Source organism: Tachysurus fulvidraco, chromosome 21 (genome assembly GCF_022655615.1).
Source record: "Tachysurus fulvidraco isolate hzauxx_2018 chromosome 21, HZAU_PFXX_2.0, whole genome shotgun sequence".
In the NCBI taxonomy this organism is placed as follows: domain Eukaryota; kingdom Metazoa; phylum Chordata; class Actinopteri; order Siluriformes; family Bagridae; genus Tachysurus; species Tachysurus fulvidraco.
Genome location: NC_062538.1, coordinates 4,990,733 through 5,015,065, shown reverse-complemented (window position 1 = coordinate 5,015,065; position 24,333 = coordinate 4,990,733). Strand labels below are relative to the sequence as shown.

The 24,333-nt window shown below is 33.0% G+C and overlaps 2 protein-coding genes across 3 annotated transcripts in view; one reads left to right on the top strand and one right to left on the bottom strand.

Annotated features, from left to right (window-relative positions):
- The first annotated feature begins 12,236 nt into the window (after nt 1–12,236).
- Nucleotides 12,237–22,635, top strand: ppp1r14ba (protein phosphatase 1, regulatory (inhibitor) subunit 14Ba). Of its 2 annotated transcripts, XR_003445187.2 has the most exons (5): nt 12,237–12,817; nt 19,195–19,278; nt 20,822–20,854; nt 21,515–21,764; nt 22,267–22,635. XR_003445187.2 is itself a non-coding variant. In XM_027176773.2 (4 exons), exons 1-4 carry the CDS (start codon nt 12,626–12,628, stop codon nt 21,596–21,598), a joined length of 393 nt encoding a protein of 130 aa, XP_027032574.1. In that variant the 5' UTR covers nt 12,237–12,625; the 3' UTR covers nt 21,599–22,635. The 2 variants fall into 2 exon arrangements, 1 of the variants encoding a protein (XP_027032574.1); XM_027176773.2 differs by having other exon boundaries at nt 21,515–22,635.
- A 24-nt stretch (nt 22,636–22,659) lies between these two features.
- The window catches only part of fkbp2 (FKBP prolyl isomerase 2), a 5,736-nt gene continuing 4,062 nt past the window's right edge, over nt 22,660–24,333 (bottom strand). Inside the window, exons 5-6 of the mRNA XM_047805848.1 lie at nt 23,020–23,055; nt 22,660–22,859 (exon numbers count right to left, since the gene is read on the bottom strand). Coding sequence (XP_047661804.1) covers nt 22,798–22,859; nt 23,020–23,055 — 98 coding nt within the window. The 3' untranslated portion in view covers nt 22,660–22,797. The remainder of the gene's footprint in view (nt 22,860–23,019; nt 23,056–24,333) is intronic.

Here is a 24,333-nt window from a genome sequence, read left to right as displayed (position 1 = left end):
GTACATAAAAATTTAAATTAAAAAACTATCTATACAAACATTTTTTACACTTCATATATACTGTACATTATGTTACAATGTTTAGACATATTTGTACACAGAATGTTTTACACTTTCTATACACATAATTTACAGTATTTGTACATAATATTTTATACATTCTATGCATACAATATTTTAGAATACTTAAACACACAACTTTTTAAACTATTTTTACCCACAATATGTTTACACCATCAATATGGATGTATCGAACAGGAGTATACACTGGAGTTGGGCTCAGAATGAGTCTTCACAATTATTGAGCTTCATGCTGAGCCCCTGCTCCACTTTTTATACACAAAAACATTTACAATTAACAATGCACTCAATATTTTACCCTTTCAAAACACAAAAATATTTGCAATTATTTGTCTACACAATATTTGATACAATATTTGATACAAATGTCTACACTGTTTATACACAAAATCAGTTAAAATTATCAATACACAATGCACTTTTTAAACAAACAAATCTTAAGAATATCTAAAGAAACATTTTTTTCGCTTTCTATATATACTTTACAATATTCATACACACAATATTATAAATATTATTAATCAACACACAATTTTTACACTACTTACACATACAATGTTCTACACTTTCTATATACACGATATGCATTTTTTACACAAACAAGACTGAAAACTATCTATACAAACATTTTTGCAATTTATATATAAATATACAATACTTGTGTACATACGTTTTTTTTTTTTTTAAAAAAACATTTTAAATAATCAATACACACAATTTTTTTAACCTTTCCAAACACATAATGTTTTAAACAAACACTTAAGACAATCTATACAATTTTTTTACACTTTCTGTATATGCTTTATAATATCCATACACACAATATTGTAAATAATCTATACACTATGCACTTTCTGTACATAAAACTTTAAATTAAAAAACTATCTATACAAACATTTTTTACACTTCATATATACTGTACATTATGTTACAATGTTTAGACATATTTGTACACAGAATGTTTTACACTTTCTATACACATAATTTACAGTATTTGTACATAATATTTTACACATTCTATGCATACAATATTTTAGAATACTTAAACACACAACTTTTTAAACTATTTTTACCCACAATATGTTTACACCATCAATATGGATGTATCGAACAGGAGTATACACTGGAGTTGGGCTCAGAATGAGTCTTCACAATTATTGAGCTTCATGCTGAGCCCCTGCTACACTTTTTATACACAAAAACATTTACAATTATTAATGCACACAATATTTTACCCTTTCAAAACACACACAATTTTGCACTTTTTAAACAAACAAGACCTAAGAATATACACTTTCTATATATGCTTTTACAATATTTATACACACAATATTATAAAGTAACTATATACAATGCAATGTCTCACACACAACTTTTAAACTATCTTCACACACAATATTTTTTACACAAAAACATTTAAAATTATGAATACACACAATATTTTACCCTTTCAAAACACAAAAATACTTACAATTATTTGTCTACTATTTGACATTTTCTATGCATGAAATATTGTAAACTAACTATACTCACATTTCTACAATTTGTATACACACATTTAAAATATCTATAACACTTCAATAGCAAAAATTATTTTAAATAATTGATACACACGTTACCCTTTCTGTATGCACGATTTGCACTTTTTAAACAAACAAGACTTAAGACTATCTATACAAAAATTGTTGCACATTCTATATATACACACAATACCTTATAATGTTTATACATGTACAATGTTTTACACTACCTATAGATACAAATGTCTACACTGTTTATACACAAGATCAGTTAAAATTATCAATACACAATGCACTTTTTAAACAAACAAATCTTAAGAATATCTAAAACTTTTTTTTGCTTCTATATATACTTTACAATATCCATACACACAATATTATAAATATTATAAATCAACACACAATGTTTACACTACTTACACACACAATGTTCTACACTTTCTATCTACACGATATGCATTTTTTACACAAACAAGACTGAAAAATATATCTATACAAACATTTTTGCAATTTATATATAAATATACAATACTTGTGTACATACGTTTTTTTTTAAAAAAAAAAAACATTTTAAATAATCAATACACACAATATCTTACCCTTTCCAAACACACAAAGTTTTGCACTTTTTAAACAAACACTTAAGACAATCTATACATTTTTTTTACACTTTCTGTATATGCTTTATAATATCCATACACACAATATTGTAAATAATCTATACACTATGCACTTTCTGTACATAAAATTTAAATTAAAAACTATCTATACAAACATTTTTTACACTTCATATATACTGTACATTATGTTACAATGTTTAGACATATTTGTACACAGAATGTTTTACACTTTCTATACACATAATTTACAGTATTTGTACATAATATTTTACACATTCTATGCATACAATATTTTAGAATACTTAAACACACAACTTTTTAAACTATTTTTACCCACAATATGTTTACACCATCAATATGGATGTATCGAACAGGAGTATACACTGGAGTTGGGCTCAGAATGAGTCTTCACAATTATTGAGCTTCATACTGAGCCCCTGCTACACTTTTTATACAGAAAAATATTTACAATTATCAATGCACACAATATTTTACCCTTTCAAAACACAAAAATATTTGCAATTATTTGTCTACACAATATTTGACATTTTCTATGCATGAAATATTGTAAACTAACTATACTCACATTTTTACAATTTGTATACACATGTTTAAAATTTCTTATACACTTCAATAGCAAAAATTATTTTAAATAATTGATACACACGTTACCCTTTCTGTATGCACGATATGCACTTTTTAAACAAACAAGACTTAGGACTATCTATACAAAAATTGTTGCACTTTCTATATATACACACAATACCTTATAATGTTTATACATGTACAATGTTTTACACTACCTATAGATACAAATGTCTACACTGTGTATACAAAAAAAATCATTTAAAATTATCAATACACAATGTTAAACCCTTTCAAAATTAAAACTCTTTTTGCACTTTTTAAACAAACAAAACCTAAAGATATCTAAACAAAAAGTTTACTTTTGCAATACTATATTATAAAGTTATTATACACTATGCAATGTCTCACACAACTTTTTAAACTATCTTTACACACAATATTTTTACACAAAATCATTTAAAATAATCAATGCCCTTTCAAAACACAAACAGTTTTGCACTTTTTAAACAAACAAAACCTATGAATATCCAAACAGTTTTGACACTTTCTATATATACTTTTAGAATATTTATACACACAATATTATAAAGTAACTATACACTATGCAATGTCTCACACAACTTTTTAAACTATCTTTACAATAATTTTACGCCATCGATATGGATGCATCCTCACTGAACAGGAATATACACTGGAGTTGGGCTCAGCATGAGTCTTCACTTTGATTTTTTGTAAAGATACATGCTTATTGATTGTTTAAAAAAATAAAAACAAAAATATGGCCGTAGATTACTGTTAACGTTATAGTTCCTGAAAACCGAGGAGGATTGCAATGCAATGTCTCACACAAAGTTTTTAAACTATCTTTTCACACAATAATTTTACGCCATCAATATGGATATATCCTCACTGAACAGGAATATTCTGAGTTTCTCTAAAGATACATGCCTTTTGATTGTTGTTTGAAATAAAACGTAGATAACTGTTAAAGTTATATTTTCTTGAAAATCACAGTGATGCAGATCCTTTTGTCTAAAGAGTTGAGGAGGATTATTGTGCCTCATGCTGAGCCCCGATCCAGTGTATTCAGTTTTTATATACCTATACAAACAATCTTTCACCCCACCTATAGACACAAATGTCTACACTTTTTATACACAAAAACATTTAAAATGATCAATACACACATTTTACCCTTTCAAAACACACCGGTTTGCACTTTTTAAACAAGCTAAACCTAAGAATATCTAAACAATAAGTTATTACACTTTCATATACATACATATATATACACACACACACACACACACACACACACACACACACACACACACACAATATTATAAAGTAACTATACACTATTCAATGTCTCACACACAACTTTTTAAACTATTTTTTAAACACAATATTTATACGACATCAATATGGATGTATCTTCACTGAACAGGAATATACACTGGAGTTGGGCTCAGCATGAGTCTTCACTGTGATTTTCTGTAAAGATACATGCTTATTGATTGTTGTGTAAAATAAAAACAAAAATATGGCTGTAGATTACTGTTGAAGTAATATTTCCTGAAAATCACAGTGATGTCCCTTGTGTCTAAAGAATTGCAGAGGATTATACATCTATACATACAATATTTTACACTTTCAACACACAAAATTACAATTATTTTTCTACAAAATATTTGACATTTTCTACACATTCTTCTATTGTAAAATATCTATACTCACATTTTTACAATTTTTATACACACAAATGATTTTGCAAACAATACTTCACACTTTCTATTAAACACAACGTTTTGCACTTTTTAAACAAATACGACTTGACTGTCTGCAAAACAATACACCATGCATCGTATATTATTACTAGTACGTATACATTATAATAATAATAGTTCGTATAGATCATAAAGTGGAACAAAATAACGTATCCGTAACTTTCCGTCGTCTACAGACGAGATCGAGCTCGTGAACAACAGCTCGCGACAACGGTTAAAAAAAAACATTTCAGTTTAGACATATTATTTATATAAATTTTGCTTCATACACATCTAGAATCTGTCTGATTATATTGTTATACTTAATCGTAATTAAGTACTTAACTACTATCACGATAGTGGGTTTGTTTATTTTTATAAAATAAATTAAATTTAAAACTAAATCATCCGTCAATCGGTGCTAATGATACACTTGTGGATTTAAACATTGCTAATCGATACACGATAGTAGTACATACAGTTGAGTAAAAACATTTCCCAGAATCGTTTCTAAATAATTACGCCTTTTTAAAGCGAAATTTGTGTCAGTGGATACCTCGTTGTTACTGCCGGGTTTTTTTTCCCGCTGTTTAAATCAATCGCGTTGTGGGTCACGTTATGGCGCATCACATTCTCACGTGACCTCCATGTATTAATACTTTATCTAATTTGTGGAAAGATAATAATTCAAAAAGTCACCTGGATGAGTCCTCGAGGTTACTGCTACTGAACGCTTAGCTTTGTGAGCTCGTACGAAACTTCGTACTAGCTCTGATTCTATTAGTTCTAGAACAGTTTTAAATATATACAAAAACGTTCGCCTGCTGAGAGCTGATTGGCTGTTAGCAAACATTTGTTTTTTTTAGTGTAATTGATTAGTGCATACAATATTTTACAATATTTAAACACGCATGGCTTAAGACTATCTATAAAAACATTTTTTACACTTTCTATATATGCTTTATAATATACATACACACAATATTATAAATCATCTATACACTATAAACTTTCTCTACATGAAAACATATACAGAAATGTTCCCACGTAAAAATGCCTGAGAGCTGATTGGCTGATAGAAAACATTTGTTTAGTGCATCTCTTGCAATATTCATACACACAATATGATAACATATCTATACACTGAAAAAAATATTTGCATAGACAGCCTTTGGATTTGTTTGTTTAAAAAGTATATGTATATATTTGAATACATATACTCATCCGTCAAACGGTGCTATGATACAAATGATACACTTGTGGATTTAAACATTAGCTAAATTGCTAATCGATACACGATAGTAAATACAGTTGAGTAAAAACATTTCCCAAATTCGTTTACGCCGTTTTAAAACGAAATTTTTTCCAGTTCATTTTTTTTTCTTTTCGCTGTTTAAATCAATCGCGTTGTGGGTCACGTGACGGCGCATCACATTCTCACGTCACCTCCATTTAAAATTACTTGATCTACTTTTTTGTGGAAAGACAATAATTAAAAAAGTCACCTGGATGAGTCCTCGGGGTTACTGCTACTGAACGCTTAGCTTTGTGAGCTCATACGAAACTTCATAATAGCTCTGATTCTATTAGTTCTAGAACAGTTTGGAAAAAACGTTCGCGCGTCAAATGTCTGCTAAGACCTGATTGGCTGATAGCAAACATTTTTTTTTTTAGTGTAATTGATTAGTGCATACAATATTTTACAATATTTAAACACACAAGGCTTAAGACTATCTATAAAAAAAATACACTTTATACTGTATATATGCTTTATAATACACACACACAATATTTAAATCATCTATACACTATACACCTCTACAGGAAAACATATACAGAAATGTTCCCACGTAAAAATACCTGAGAGCTGATTGGCTCCTAGCAAACATTTGTTTCAGTATAATTGAAGTACTACTACTACTACTACTACTACTACTACTACTACTACTACTACTACTACTACTACTACTACTACTACTACTACTGCTACTACTACTACTACTACATTTCCTAAGCCATAATACTATCTGTTACCAAATTTCATGTCTCCATGGTTTGGTCTATGCAATTTGCTTTAAGACAGAATAATAATGATTTTATTACTACTTAATAATTGTAATATGATACACACATTATGCCAACCTTACCCTGAAACCCTCATACTCATACTGGATACTTACTCTGAAAGGAATGTGTGGCTGCAAAATTTGAGAACCCAGACTCACCTGGGAAAAGGATACACCTCAAGCTCTCCCACCAAGACCTGCTCCAATGCAAGTTATATAGACTGATGCATGGACTTGTTGCTCTGCAATAAAATGTGAATGTTGGAGCCACCCTTCTTTTCTGGACTCTAAGAGTCACAAACAGCTGGAACCAAATTCCTTGTATATGCCAACACATTTGGCCAATAAACCTGATTCTGATTCTAATTCTGATATACACACAATGCTTCATAACATACATAATATTTTAAACTATCTATAGAAAATGCACGTTCTATAGATGAATACATTTTAAATGATCTATACACTATTTTACACTTTTTATACAATCTAGACTATATAGATAGTTTTTTACACTTTCTAATACTTAGACATATTTAAACATACAATAATTTACATTATCAATACACAAAAATATAGTTACAATTATCTATTTTACATTTTCCAAAGATGCAATATTTTTATATATATATATATATATATATATATATATATATATATATATATATATATATATATATATATACAATGCTTTACGATATTTATTATTTACTTAGTTACAATTTTAAATTATCTAATCAAAATGCAAAACAATTAAAACTTTGATTAAGACTGTAAAATTCATACATTAATATTTTTGCACTTTCTATACAAATGATATGTTACAATATTTATACATACAATATTTTACACTTTCAATACACAAAAATTGGTTGCATATATTATTTATATATACAATATTTTACATACTCAACATCTGCAATATTATACTTTATCTTTACTTACATTTTTTTTTACAGTTTTTACAAACACAAATTATTTTAAATATTCTATAGACACAATGTTTTACACTACATAAACAAACAATTTTCTTCACTTTCTATACACCTAAATGTTACAAAAATATACACAAAAATGTTACAAAAATATTTCAAATAATTGATACAGAAAATATTTTAAACAATTTTTCTATATACACTATATGCACTTTTTAAACATGAGTCTCATGAGAAAAGTGATTACATTCGACAGACTTAAAGTACTGGTATCTCTTTATCTACAGCATTTCAGTAGCAGTTTGATTGTAGGCTGTCTGTTAGTAGAGAAGGCCGGTTGTTTTTCAAGACTGGCATGCCAGAGAAAAAGGAATTGGTATCTGGCAAGCCTGTCTCTGCAGTGCCACATAGATTCCCCAATGCTTTTAAGAGTGTTTCGAGCACATTTCTCAGAGGTTGTCATTTCCTAATCAGAATTGTCAATACAACTGGAGTAGACTACAAAATAGAAATGCATTCACTCCTGTACTACCTGAGCATCTTTTTGCATACAGCATATACTCTGTATCCATAGTCATTACGCCTGGCACATTGAATGCTTCAGATAGTCAACCAAATCTAGAAAGAAATCAGCTTTGCTTCAGATGCAATTAAACATTGTCTTCTCTTCATCTCTCAGTGACAGTGACAAAATATCAGGTGTACAGTAGATACAGTAGTCTTACTCAGTTGTGCCACTTTATGCAATATTTCTTCCTCCCGCATTATGGATTGTGAGAAATTAAATTAATTGATTCAGAAATTGATTAATTGATTAATGTTCTTTTCTCAACAGCTACACACAGATTTTTCAACAAAGTGAAAGATTTTTTTCTACTACTAATGGTGTCTGAAAAGTTAGCAGGATTCACACATTGCCAAAGCAACCCCTTAGCATTAGCTCTGGTCACATAATGTTTAGTCTGCTGCCTCAGGCCCTCAGCCAAGCCCCAGAGTTGGCAACTTTTTTCAAGTCCTTTGTCTTTAGGGATAGAACTGTCTGCATTTATTTGATTTTCACACACAGAGCAAAACCATAAGGAGTTAGAATCAGGGCTTTTGTGTGTGTATGCGAGTGTGTGTTTTAGTCTGTTTGACATTTGCTCTGACTACATCACACATTTTTTGACAGATTCTACTAACTTGCTGTCAGTGCTTCTCCACTGGCACAGGAGTAAAATATTTTTGTCTTTGGAAAATATATCACCCCGCTGATTTATCTATACTGAACACAATGGAGAATGCATGGAATAACTGTATAGTATAAAGTATACTTTAACAAATAATTAACAAAGTCTGTGTACAGGATTGTGTATCCCTAACTCATTTCTCATTTGGATATAACATAAGGTGCAAAATTATTTACCAAAAAACTGCAAGGATTGCATAAGTATTCACCTCCACATGTTGTAAAACCCCTCAATTTGTTGTCACATAATTAGTCATGTCAAGTAACGATGAGCGTCAAAAATCGACAAAATAAAAAATGCTTGTATAAGTATTAATGATTGAAGTATTTACCCCACTTGCTGTAAAAAAATCTGAATTAATTCTTAAAAGTGACAAAATTATATATATATATATATATATATATATATATATATATATATATATATATATATATATATATATATATATATATATACACATTAAATATATTTATATATTAAATAGATACATATATTGTCATATGATCTATTCAACATTCGAATTTCATTTTATTTGTATAGCACCTTCAACAATGGACATTGTCTTAAAGCACCTTTACAGAACATAAGAACATAACAAATGTTGGAAAAAGTACAAAAAGGTTAAAATTATAAAAAGATTTATGCAAAGATTCAAGATTAATATTAGACTTTTCTTTAAATGTGTTTGTATGGAGCAACTGTGGCAAGGAAAAACTCCCTTAGATGGAGGACAAAGAAACCTTGAGAAGAACCAGACGCAGAAGAGAACCTCATCCTTATTTGGGTGACACTGGAGGCTGTGATTATAAATATACAGAACACCAAAGAGTGTTATTATGAATAATGTCCTTTCTACAGTCATATACAGTCTGACAATTGTCAATTGGCCTCTTCTCAGTGAAGGTAGGAAATCTTCAAGACGCAGAACACAATCTGGCACAATCTCTGCGTACCAAGGGATGGCTAGAAAACAGAAGCAAATGGAGAGGAATTAGCATAGCTGCTGTTTATAACATTTACCAGAACTACATAATAATGTGTATCTACTGGAGCACATATTTTCCTGTCCTGGTAAGAACTCTGGCCTCTGCATTTTATACTAACTGTAGATTATTTATTAAAGACACAGGACAACCATCTAGTAATGCATTACAATAGTCCAGTCTAGACTTCCCAGCATCAGATACAGATAGGATGTTTCTTACCTTGGCAATATTTCTAAGGTGGAAGAAGGCTGTAATATAGGCAATATAATTTTCAAAAGACAAGTTGCTGTCTAATATAACATCTAGGTCTTACATTGTCAAGCTAGAACTGACAGTACATCCCTCTAGATAGAAGCTTATGTGTACTGGTTTTCAGATCGATGAGTAATATCTCTGTCTTATGGAAATAGAAAATTACAGGTCGTCTAATCTTTGATACCTATAACGCACTCGGTTAACCTGGACAATTTTGATATTTTATCTGGATTAATATGAGATATAGCTTATCCCATGTCTTCTAATGATTTTCCCAAAGAGAAGCATGTGTCTGAGAAAAGCAGCGGTCCTAAATCTAACCCTTGTGGGACTCGATATTTCAATGGCATTAAACTGGATAGTTCTCCATTTACAAAATGTTATCGATCAGAGAGGTAAGATCTACAGTAAACCATCTTAATGCCTGTCCCTGAATACCTGTGAAATTTTGTAAGCAATCTAGGAAAATGTTGTTATTTATAGTGTTAATTGCAGCACCAAGATCGAATAGAAGTAATAGTAATACACTTACAGTACTATTCAATATAAATACACTTCATTTACAGCATTTAGCAGATGCCCTTATTGAGAGTGACTTAAATTATCTAATTTTTTTCTACAACTGAGGATTAAGGGCCTTGCTCAGAGGCCCAACAGCTGCAGCATGGTGGAGATTGCACTCACAAACTTCAGATTGGTAGCCAAACACCTTAACCACTAGGCTACCACATGCCCACATAAACTTTAGGAGGTCAATACTTCTTCAAGGCACGGTATTGAGAAACATCCAGTGCTAATATACTGATGCAGTGCTTCTTTAAAGTACACATAGTAAGACAAGAAAGAGTTAATTAGTTCATTTAAAGTTTTTTTTAGATTTCTAGAATCTTTAATATGTCTTCTCTTAAACTCTCCCTCACTCACTCACTCATTTTCTACCGCTTTCTAAGGCAGGATATACCCTGGACGGAGTGCCAACCCATCGCAGGGCACATACACACTCTCATTCACTTCTCTTAAACTATTGTAATAAAATTGTTCAAAACAGCAATAGTATGATTCTTTCTTTCTTTTTTAAATTCAACTATTGTATGATTGGAAATGTATTCTCAGAGTAGTTTATGTGATGACACATTCTATGCAGGTTTTTATTAAGCTTATGAACTGTACTTGAAATAGAAATTCATTTATGTAGATCCATTCATTTATACTCATTCATTTATATAGAAATTCATTCATATCCATTCCTATCCCTAAATGTGGAAGCTCAAAAAAGAAGTACTGTACTTTCTCAAAATGTTATTTCTTTATGCACTTAGAATAGATTTTAGAATGAAAAGGGCATATTAATGTATTAAAGGATGAATGAATAAATAAATAAATAAATAAATAAATAAATCCAACAAGCTGTTGTGTAATCTTTTATAAGTAAAATGAAGATTTTAATTTTAATTCATCCAACCACTAGATATTTGTTTTTATTAAGTATGCAATCAACGACATGTTTAATTAGAAGTTTTATTTTTTCAGTTTTCATTTTTATTAATACATTTTAAAATCCATTTTAAAAATTGTAATTGACTGATATCCATTGTTTAAAGAAAAGTATCAAAATTCAGCAAGACTAATGTGTGAATAAAATTTTAGTGTATGTCAAAGAAAATGTTATATTTAATTTTACATATATTACATATATATTACATTACTTCCTTTTTTTTTTTTTTTTTTTTTTTTGGTTTACTTTCTACACAAACAGCTCCATTAGGAAAAGCTGTTTCCATTTCAGAAAGAGAAGCAAAGACACACTGAGTCTAGTAAAAAAAAAAAAAAAAAAAAAGTAGAAGGCTAGTCATCTATTCAGTGAGTTAAATGAAGTTGAACCTGCTAACACGATGTAAATTTGATTGAAAAGAAGCTAAGTGGAGTTAGAGGCGCGCGCCATGGACTAGATGAGACATGGAAAAAATTGGATTTGGTGGAAGAGACCAAATGAGAACAAAGTATGGGGGGTGGTTTAAGTATGTGGATAAAGAAAACATTTGAAATAAAACGAATAAAACGTGTTTATACAAGATATTACACAGATATTCACTTTTGCTAGTCGAAACATGTATACAAGTCAGGTAGAACCTGAACATTAGATGAACTGATGATTTTTTTTTTTGGTGACGCACAGTCACTTGGAGACGCCCACAAGCCACGAGCTGAGACGCCGTGAGCCGGATTCTGCAAGATGGACTTTCACGTGTCAAACACTTCACCGGCGAGATAATCTCACGCTTTGTGTGCAATCTGCAGACGCACGATACAAACACGCCACTCGTTTTTCAATAGGAAGCCGTTGGAAGCTCTTGGATTTATTTATAAAGCCTGTGCGCAATAGAGATGGTGATGCGCATAGTAGAAGAAGAGAAGGACATTGATTGATTGATTGATTGATTGATTGATTGATTGATTGATTGATTGATTGATTAGCTGAATAATTGATCGATTGAGCTGTGTTTAAACCGTCGTGAAAAAAAAAAATCGATCTTTGAATCTCAGCCGATTTTGTTCAAGCTTGTGGAGCTCACAGGACAATGGCGGCGGTAACGAGCCCGGAATCAAGCGCTCAGCCCCGGGTCTATTTCCAGACGCCTCCCGGTACCGAAGAAGAGGTTCCCCAGAAACAAGGGCGCGTGACCGTGAAATATGACCGAAAGGAGCTGAGGAGGAGGCTGAATTTGGAGGAGTGGATAGTTAGCCAGTTAATGAATTTATACGACTGCGAGGTAGGAAATGATGCACTGATCATCAGCATCACTTTGGCACTGGGTGAATCCTTTGTTAGAAAGATCCTCAGATCTCCTTGTCTCATCTGATTCATAATCAAATGTTAGGCCTTTTGGTTCTTTATATGTTATTTCTGTAAACAGAAATATTTCAATCGAATCTCGGTTTGATTATTTCTGACGTTTATGCATGTGTTCTGTTATTTGGAGGTATATAGAAGGGCGTGGCGACGTCCAACTCCAGACAAAGCCATAAAACAAAGGTGACCATGCAGGTGATGAGCAAAACCATGATCCTGCTTTTCAGGTCACTAATAATAATCATTCATGATATCCAGGTCAAAACCTCTAATATATCATCAATGCATGACAGTGCTACCTAAATACAGTTCAACTTCTTTCCTTACATTATGGGTGTTTTTTATGAACAGGTTCAGCATCTTTACTATTTAAGTATCAGTCAATAAGCTAAAACAGTCACTTCAAGCCTTTATACCTATAGATCTGTCTGATCAATGATGGTTTAATGTGCACGTGCTTGTGAAGCTAGAGATTCTGCTTTTCTTTGTGGATTTTTTTTTTTTTTTTTAAGAAGCCCCCCTGCAGCCAGAGATGATGTCATCTGTTCGGATATGCAAAGCTTGGTGGAAATAGTGGGCAAACAATTCCGACCCAGATTATTGTCATGAACAGAGCTTTGTTCTCACTGACTGCACTTTTGAACTCTTTGAATTTTTTTTTGTGCTTGTGTAAGACATTAAACCATGCTGCTGGGCCCTGTGCCTTAGATAAGTCCCGGTACTCCTTAGATAACTCTCACTCACTGTTCCAGGTAAGCACCGGGACGTTCAGCCAAAAATACAGTTTTTACTTATATAACACAAAGCATTTATTTTGGGCACAATTTAGAGCTCAGGATGCTTTTTTCCTGTCATGAACGCTGCGGTAAGCGGTTTTGGTTTTTGTCTTTGTGTGATCGAGAGCAGCAGCAGCACCAACAATGAAATACACAGAAGTAGAAAAGAAGTGTTAAGGCAGAGGCAGTTTTTTTGTTGTTTTTTTAGCCCAGACTGTAGGTTTATGCAGCTTATACATTGAGTGGTCCTCATATCTGGTCATTACTTGCACATTTTGGGTTGATCTTTTTCATCCATGTCTGCTGATGTATCTGTAACTGAAGATGTGCACATGAAATACAGGCATGTGTGTAATAAACCTATATTTATGGATTTTATATATATTTTCTTTTTTTATCCTGGTTTATTTTATTTATTTATTTTTTACACTTATGTAGACTAGATCACAAACTGTCAAAAGTACAAGTTACTTTTAAAAGGATCAACATCAGGAACAGTTAGTGGGATTTTTGTATGAATGGGTATGTTTGGTATTTAAAGGAAACATGGCATGAAGCCAGTGAAATAGCATTATTCTTATTATGTCATCAATCAAGACTTTGTGGTGTGATACATTGCTTAGCCTTAATAATTTTATTGCACAGCTGTTGATAGATATTATAATTTAGCTCCCCACTCTAACAATATCGCCAGCCAGCACTGATACTGTTATATAGTCATTAAAGCTCTGAGTGTCAGACGAGACTTGATCTGATCTGAAACTATTACTCCAGCCAAGTCTCTTCAAATATCAGAGGATCAGTGCTGAAAGGCATTAAGACAATTTGTGTCCACTTGTGTAATCTTTGTCTTGTAAATCCAGGCCAGTATCCAGACTTGTTATTTTTCTCTTAACCTGAACAATCTTTCCTCGGTGGTTGCTTAGCGATTATATTTCTAAGTAAATAATTAAACAAAAATAATAAATCCCAAGCTCACCAGTAAACGACTCCTGGGCCATGGTGCAAGGCCAGCTTCTTGTCTGCTTTGAATGAGTGCCTGCTGAATGAATAAATGTAATCGGTGATATTATTAGTCATGATATCTGACAGGAGATGCTATTGCTCTAGTTCCAGAAATGTTTTTCTAGTTTAGTCAACAAATCAGAACTCTACTGTATATAATGTCAGATGTAGTTCAGTTAAAGGCATAACAATGAGAAATTTACACAGACAAAAGGTTTGGGAGAAGGCCATCATTTGGCCTGCAAATATCTGTTCCCCTCATTACGGCTGTATTCCGCTATGACTCATTTGGTTTTTCACAGTACAAAAAAATTAGGCACTTCAGAAATAGCAGCATTGTGGGTGAGTTTGTCATTGCACATGCTGATCATCGAGTTGTGGATCCTATTTAAAAAAAAAAACGTGTGTGTGTGTGTATATATATATATATATATATATATATATATATATATATATATATATATATATATATATATATATATATATATATATATATATATATATATATATATATATAAGTGTGTGTGTGTGTGTGTGTGTGTTACAATACAGTTCAGTACATAATGCATTCTGTAATGCATACTGCATGTGCTCTAAAGAACCAATAATAAAATCCTTTATGTATTAAAGTTAATATAATGCTAGAAGAAATTGCCCTGAAAATAACTTTTATGGCCAGTAATTGATTAGAGTTAAAAACAGAGTTTCCAACAGAGCAAATTAAGTGTAAAAGTGTGTGTGTGTGTGTGTGTGTGTGTGTGTGTGTGTGTGCGCGCACATCATTAAGCTGCAGCTCCAGCCAAATCGGTATAATGGTGATGTGGAGCAAAACAACTCAGTGGGAATTCTTTTTAAACTGCTCTCACATGGTTACTTTTCTGATTTCTCGCTTAACACTCTTGCACTCTTATGAACAATACATCAAAGATCCAGAGACAGAAATATCTAAACCGCTCACAACTTGATTTTGATTTAGAGCTTCATGATGCTATTTTCTTTGTTTGGAATTTCCTTCCTGAGAATTATTTTACTTTTATATTTCAAAATTATGTGACAATGCTGTGTTTTATTAGCAGCAATTTAACATTATAATCCTTTAGGAAGCACTGTAGACTTATTGTATTTTTGTTTTTATTAGGATGAGGTTTTTCACTGAGTTTTTTTTTTAAACCTTAATGTTTGCACATTGGAAGAAAAAAAAAGCTTTCATATCTGCCTTTAGTCATCTAACAAGCCTGAGAAACATTCCGCTTTTTAGCTCCGTGATCATTCATGTGGGAAAAGAGCTCGGGATTTTTTAATTCTACATTTATTAAATAGAAAACGGTGGTTACATGAAGCTAATTTTTATTAATGATAACATTATAATGAAATAACATTACAAAATGTTACATGCATGTTAATATTTGAAATAAATAATCAATAATATTTGATATTTGCATACATATTTAACAAATGGCTTAAATTACTATGTAGGATTTGCCTTTAAAATTCATGATTCTAAATAACAAGTTAGGATTTTGAGATTTCAACAAATAAAATTAAATAAATTTAATTAAAGTGAAGCATCCAGGATTCACAGGGAAAAGTAGACATTTTCAGGGTGGTCAGTCATTTAACAAATCAGTCATTTGCTAGGTGAAAGTTGCATGAGGTAAAAAAAAGCTTCAGAAGGGAAGATATGAACCGTAATGCTGCAAGTACATCTAAAGATTTTATTTTCAACTGAAAATCTGTGCTTCTAACAAGCAGGTAACTACCAGAAAGCTGACTTTAACATACTAACTATTAACTAACTAGAATACTAGTGAAGTGTTTCACCTTTGGTGTGTGTTTGTGTTTAGGAGAGTTGTTAATGTGTATGATTTTTAAATCGTAAGCGAATATTAATTAATTTATTTTTTTAACTCCTTTCAAGTTTGGTTAGGTGAAAAAGTCTCATGTACAGTATAATACACATGTATATAAAATCTCACTGCCCAACACGCACACAGTTACACAATTTGAGGCTGCAATGTGCTCACAAGTCCCATGCTATTCCTGCCAACCTGGGTAAAAAAAACAACTTTGACCCTTATAATTGAACTCAATTGATCTATGATCTAATTATGTGTATTAAAAGACTGTGTGGGGGGATCAGCTTTTTTTTTCCATCCCGATGTCATTCTTTACTCTTTACTCATTGTTAATGTACAGTATTGTATACTGAATACATAGAAACGTGTGTGTGTGTGTGTGATGGACAGAAAGTGTGATTTAAATCCAGGTGTGATAACAGCTGTCCTTGAAAGCTGTGAAGATTTAGAGGGAAAGGCAATCTCACAAATCTGAAAGAGCTTGCAGATTCAACAAAGAGTGAAAGGCAGAGACGGGGAAATGGCTAATGACTGGATTTGTGACATCGTTGCTATCGCACTTTCTCCAGCTATAGGGTTGAAGAGTGCTATTGATGTCACAGTAAAGCCGTGGCTGTGTTTGCAGAAAAAAGGGAACACACCGAACACATTGTGTCCTTCATGTAGACAGGAAGGGGATGAGGGTCATGGTGTCTCTTACACACACACACCGGTTTTTAGTCCGTCCTGTTTTGTATTAGTAGGAAATCGGGGACAAAGACCGTAGAGAATTGGCTATGAAAAATCTGTGTATGTACTTTTCATCAGACCAAAGAAAAACAAAGGGATAAGACACTAAATTAAGACATGATCTCATACAGTTAGGTCATACTTTATAGACAAAAAAAAAGCAAAACAACGTAATATAATAGAATGTACACTGTATAGCCAAATGTTTGTGGACACCTAGCTGTCACAACCGTACGATTTTGGTTCCTCATTCTCATTTAGTCACTAATCCTTAAGGAAACATATAGAATGCGTATTTTATTTCTATTTATTTCTTTCATTCTAACGTATTTTAAGGTTAAATACACAGTATAATATCAAATATCTGTATAAACATCCTTCAAAGTAAGTGCTAATTGCTAGTGCTAATGATGTCACCGGTTGGGAAGGTTTCAACAAGCAGCATCATGGTGAAGCTTAAGGAGCTTCCTAGATATCTCAAGGACAACATTTATTGGTATGTGAGATGTGGTAGCCTATTGTGGTGTTGGTCTGCTGATTGGAGGGTCATTAATTTGAATCCCAAGTCCAACAAGCTGACACTGTTTGGCCCCTGAGCAAGGCCCTTAACCCTCAATTGCTCAGTTGTACAAAACGAGCTAAAAATGTAAGTCGCTTTGCATACAGGCATCAGACAAAAAATGTAATTGTAAAATTTATTAAACCACACATGAATGGAAGCTACAAAGCTGCAGTAAAATCAATAACATCCTGATAAGTACATTTGGTTCTATAATATGCAGGTGGAAAGTTTGTAGAACCCCAACAGTTTGCTCTCTCTGAAGATTTTGCATACATGCTCTTGGATTAACGATAATAAAGGTAAGAGAGAAGCCAGAAGTCACTTGAAAGGAGTTGGAGGATGACCTAGAAATAGCCGGACAGAAAACAATAATCCGTCTCCTCTGTTAAAGACAAATCACAGTGATGCTAAACAGGCTTTTGTAACTGTGCTCATGTGAGGTGAGAGAAATTAAAAGTTATAATAGTTTGGCATGTTTGGAGAAAGAAGGTAGGTTTGATCACACAGAAATTCTACACACATTGAAAAGCAGGTCATCTCTTATATGGAGGAAAATTTGAAACCGTAAAATCTCTATTCTTGTCATCTTGAGAATCATGTATGGATGTATGGATCAAAAATTAAACCACAATGATGCAAAAAGCAAATGATTTTTTGCCACGAAATAATTGACAACAAACTTAAATGCAAGATTTGCATTAATGATTTAAAGTTTTTTTTTTTGTCCTAATACTTTTCCCCCCATCAGCTTCATTATTTTTAGGTCTTTGTTGGAATTCAGAAATTAGAAGGCATTATATATATTATATAGATTTGAATTAAATATATACAGTATGCACTGGAAAAGTATTAAATAAAAAGAACGTGAATATGTATTTCAGTTCTCAGTGACGCTCATTGATTGCTACATGGTTAAACATGATAGAAAATTACAACACAAGCCACGTATAGTAACTTTTACATTTTATATGTAATGCAAAGACAGGACCTATAAACTAAACTGATTAAGATGATAAGATATTAGAAGAAAAAGATGGAAAGATAGAAAAGGGCACAAGCATCATGAGCAACTAAGAGTAGTGCCTTTGTTAGAAGACAATAATACACTTGTTTTTTCTTTAAGTCTTTATTCCTGTGCTTGACTGGCTAACTAGCAAACATTGTATTTGCTAACACTTTGCCATGTGAGGTTTTAGGTAGTACTAAAACTTGGAACTGGGCAGCTGAATATTAATTATTTTTTGAACCAACAAAATGCTGTTATACCAATAATATATCTTTATAACTGCTCATATGAGTGGCTTCTTTAAGCCTTTTTTTGGGGGGTCTATTTTGAATGGTTTTGTCCAAATGTTCTCTCTAACTGCAGGAAGATGAAGTGCCGGAGCTGGAGATCGATGTTGACGAGCTGCTGGACCTTCCCAACGATGTAGAGAGAGCCATCAGAGTGAAGGTTCATTCCTTTTAGATATTTCCTTGGCTTGAAATATTTTACTAAATATTATGCATGCATACCAATGCTAATTTGACATTTTGACTTGCTTTATGTAAAAAAAAAAAAAGAAAGAAAAGAAATGCCACCCACCAGCTATGACCTTCATTATTCCTGCCATTGGGGTCTGAAGGCTATTGTTCCAGTCGGCATTTAGGAATTTTATTTTGCATTATTAAAGAATACCGCTATTTATAATTTGGTTGCCATATTGATTGAAAACTGATAACAAATGGTAGCCTGAAGAATCAATCCTGAGGAAGTTCAGTTGTATTGGTAGAGCAGGTTTACTGTTACACAGAGCAGCTCTGCAGAAAGCAAGATGTAGATTTAGAATCCGTCATGAGCAAGCTAGAGGTAAAACTAGCAAGGAAATGACATAAGGAAGAAACCTTGAAAAGACTCAAAAGAGATCCTGTGGTGGTGACTTAAATTTATCTCACTTATACAGCTGAGCAGTTGAGAATTAAGGGCCTTGATCAAGAGGCTATGGGATTCAAACTCAGGACCTTCTAATCAGTAGTCCAACATCTTAATCACAGAGCTAGCACTTCCCCAAAATTGCTGCCCAGTTCCATGTTTTGGAAATACATGCCTCCGAATACATTCCTTGAATTCAGTTAAATTTGATTTTCATTCAATGGACATTGTCACAAAGCAGCTTTACAGAAATAAAAATAAATAATTTAATGGTATAAATGATACATTTTTAATATATCCCTAATGCAGAGGAAGACTATATTTTGCCTCATGTACATTACAGCTCAGTGAATCCCCCCCACTCCCAACATATAAGTTTGTTACGAAGATGAGGTCAGCCGTGTTATAGCTCCCCTGGAGCAGAAAGGGTTCATGGTCTGATCTTCTGATGAATAACCCAGAGCATTAACCACTGAGCCACCACTGCGCATGAGCAAGCCGATGGTGAAGGTGGCAACGAAAAGCTCCCAGATACGATATGAGACGGGGAGATGGCATTTTTTGACCATTGTTATAGTTTGGAGCTATTTATAATCTGCTGTCACTGAGATGAGGATGGGCTCCCTTTTGAGTTTGGTTCTTCTCAAGGTCTCAGGGAGTTTTGCTTCACCATCATCATCTCTGTCTTGCTTATTAGGGATAACATTTAAAATTTATATCTTGAGTTCTGTAGTGTCTGGAAAGCTGCTTTTCATTTATGGCATTTAGCAGACACCATTATCCAGAGTTTTTTAATCTCATTTTATACAACTGAGCAATTGAAGGTTAAGGGCCTTGCTCAAGGGCCCAGAAGTGGTAGCTTGGTGGCCCTGGGATTTGAACTCATGACCTTCCGATTAGTAGTTCTAACACCTTAATGACCAAGCTACCACATCCCCTTTATGACGGTGTTCATTGTCTTTCTTTGATCTAGAAACTGAATTCTTCTGCATTTTCTATGCATCTGGCAATCAGTCTTGTAAAAAAGGAAAACAAATTCTATTCAATACTATAATAAATGTTATTAAATGTTCTTTTATTCCAGATGCTGCTTGTTGACTGTTACAAACCTAACGATGTAAGTACATTTTTAATAAATCCTATCGATGCAGTTTTCTCACTCTCTGACTTTTATATACATTCTATAATCTAATTTATTGTGAAGTAAGTCAGCTAAGAATGCGAAAGATTTCAGGTAAACTCGTGATTACAACATGCTGAACAACAAGCCGTAACATGCCGAATATTTGACTGTATAATTTTTTTTACGATATAATTCTGAACCGGAATATGTTTCTATTTTGCATTTACGCAATATGGCCAAATTATGAGTTCTTACTGAAAGAGAAAAAAGGATGAATATATTAACCTTGTTTGCATACATGTCAAATCATACATTTTCTTAACACAGATGATGTAAATGGTGACTACTGTGTTGGAGTAGTTTTAAGCTGTTCTAGATTACCACAGAATCATATTCCAGATTAAGTTTCCATTGCAACTGCCACCAAAGCAGTTCCTGACTAAATCACTAATGATATCTTTACGCACTTCTGCTCTCTCCTTAAGCCTGAAATGATGCAATTGATTTATTTTTTTATTTTCTTAGGTTAACGATGCTGTCGATTATTGTAATTTTTATTGCGATATGTTTAGCATGAAAACTGCATGCCTCAAACTATGTCCGGTTCTTAGATACCATATCCAGCTATTATATCCAGCTATTGCGTTCCTGCAGGACTTTGTGGCTGCGCTGTTGGAGAAGGTTCGAGGCATGCAGAAGCTCAACACCCCACAGAAGAAGGGGGACATAACTCCATGAACCGCCCATCAGCTCCTCCAACAACACCACCAACACGACCACCTCTACTGTTACCCGGTTCCTCCAACCTTACACGGTGGAGAAGGACACACAGACCGTACAACTCCACTACAGTGTGTCAAACGGAGACGAGCGAGGAGCTCAGCCAAGCCAATCTCAGCTGCAGGTTAAATCACTCCAACTGTCTTACTTTCTTTCACTACTGTTTCCTTACTATATTATTCCCATAGAGTGTGTGCTAGTGTCCCTTTTTAGCTTAAACATACCGTAAGGGGCAGGATGTGTTGTGGAATGGTTATTTGTTCATCAGTTTCGTATGCTTAAACACTAAGTGCCATAAGACATGGCTTTGTGCATCTGTAATTGAGTAGAAAATTAGGTTACTGCTTTTTTTTTTTCTTTTTCGTCCATGTAGCTCTCATTAGTTTTTTTTATATATATATATATTATATATACACTAACACTTGTTTTAAAATGGGCTACGGCAGCTATTAGAGACGACAGGTCGAGCGTTTTACATAAATGAAGTGTCTTAGGTTATGATGTTTTGAAATGAAACGGGGGAACAAGGAAACCGGGGCTTTTTGTGTGTTTGAGATTTTTTCCATTTAGTGGGTTTTTTAGGTCATAACCAAACTAAACACAGAATCCTCTGCTTTGTGCTCTAGGTTGCTTCTGGGTGCTTATGAACAGAAGGATATCAATATCTAGTCAAACAAATTCAATCAATCAGAACTGTAGCAATACCTTGAGAGTGCATTTTTTTTTATGCCGGTTTTGAACCAGGCTCCATATATGCAGATTGAGTGAAATGTTTGACAGCAGTATATTGGTCATTGCTCAAAAAAAAAAAAACTTTTTTTTTGTAAATAAAATTTTTATTCCACTCAACAATTCAAATCCAACCAAACTTTCTGGACAATAAGAAGTAAACACAATCCCTGTTTGCTGGAATGATGTACTGTACTGTATGCACTCTCACATCCAAGTGTGTGTAGTAAGATTGTTAAGAAAATAAAGAATGGTGCTGAAAACAATCCTGCCTCCAACAGAGATTGTGTTTTTGTTGTTTGTTTAACTCGTTTTATTGAATTTCACGTGTACACAAGTGTGACTTTTCATCTTTAAACCAATCTCCAGAGCAGCAGTGATTGGCTGTCCTCAGTGCAGGTACAGATTAAAGCTTCGGATTCTGTGCATTATAAATCAGATCTTCTCTCAATGCTTAACAGCTCCACTTCGAAGATGAGTGTGGCTCCACCTAGAGGACGAAGGAATATTTACAAGAAGTAAAAAAAAAAAAAGCTGAGGTCCATAATGTGGTGCATATACTACAGTAAATGTGTCCTCAGGTTGCATCAAATATGTAATAATAAATATGTATTAGTTTTTATGGTTATAATTATAGTTATAATGCATACCTGGGATTTTAGGTGGGGCTCCTCGGTCACCATAACCTAAAACATGGAACACAAATGTTCAAATACATGCAAATATACTGTATACTAGATGTGAGATGACCAGCATTAGATTACATAGTTTACATTTTCCTTATGCAGTGTGATGTACAGCACTGTTTTATGGTCTTTATTTAAAAAAGCTAGTTTAGTAGGCCAGTGTCTAAGAATATCATCAAACTGAAACCCTGTTAGGATGCAGCAGGAAAAAAAAAAGCGCCAAGGGGTTTTTAAAGGCATTTTTCCACCCATCACAGACAAGCCATGTGCCAAATGATGTCTAACACAATACACTGTTCATGTTTAGTAAAAGTGCTTAACACACTGGCTTGCATAACTGCCCCCCACCCCCCAAACACACACACACACACACACACACACTATCTATACACAATGCTTGGCTGTTTTTCCTGTTAAATCTAATTGAAACGTTTTTCAGCAGGGCATGTTGAACCATTTGTTATATTTTTACACAAGACACACATACACAGGTCAAAATGTAAAAGTTTCCAAATCATTTAAAATGCAATATTTTTACGGATACTGCTGTTTTGTCAAGATTTGATGTTGAATTTAATAATTCCATACTAAGAGTTGGTGATTTGCAAGGAAAAGACTTCTCGCTTGATTAAAGTGATACTTTCTGCATTTTTATTTATTGTTTATGAAAGGAGTCTCCAATGTCAGGCCTTTCACCTCCAGAAAGTCTAACCATGGACATGCTGCGTCTTTTTTGTCTTATTAACTTCAAGAGAAATCTGGAGGAAAAAAAGAGAGAAGCTGTTGTCTGGATGACTGTTAGAGCTAAGAGTGAAAATAGGAACCTAGCTGTTTTGTGGATGTCTCACATCACCACGTATAAATATAGATATTATACAGATCTAAAAGAATAGATTTATAGATTAATGAAGAGGTGTATGTCATTTTTCTGATATACAAAATGCTGGAATAGGAAAGAAATATTTGTTTATGTTCCTATTATAGGACACCCTGAAGTGATTTATTAATTATTTAGCTACAATAGTTAATTAATTACTAATAATTGTTTTATGTAACTAAATACTTTCAATTTATTCACACATTAATCGGTGAGCATTAAGGAACAAACTTCCTCCTCTGAGATGACATCTTCCTGATCAGAAAGAAATAGGAAGTCAGGACTGCAGCGTCATTCGTCTGTCGATGCTGCTTCCGTACAAAGTGTTCAAATTCACAAACTTCCTGCTCCAGTAAAATGCAAACATCTCGCTGCTCTCCGATTCGAAGAGCTCTCTGTAA

Coding starts and splice junctions, on each gene's coding strand:
- ppp1r14ba (XM_027176773.2), top strand. CDS start 12,626: ATGGCGGCGGTAACGAGCCCGGAATCAAGCGCTCAGCCCCGGGTCTAT. Junction 19,279..20,821: donor AGAGAGCCATCAGAGTGAAG/GTTCATTCCTTT, acceptor CTTTTATTCCAG/ATGCTGCTTGTTGACTGTTA. Junction 20,855..21,514: donor ACTGTTACAAACCTAACGAT/GTAAGTACATTT, acceptor GCGTTCCTGCAG/GACTTTGTGGCTGCGCTGTT.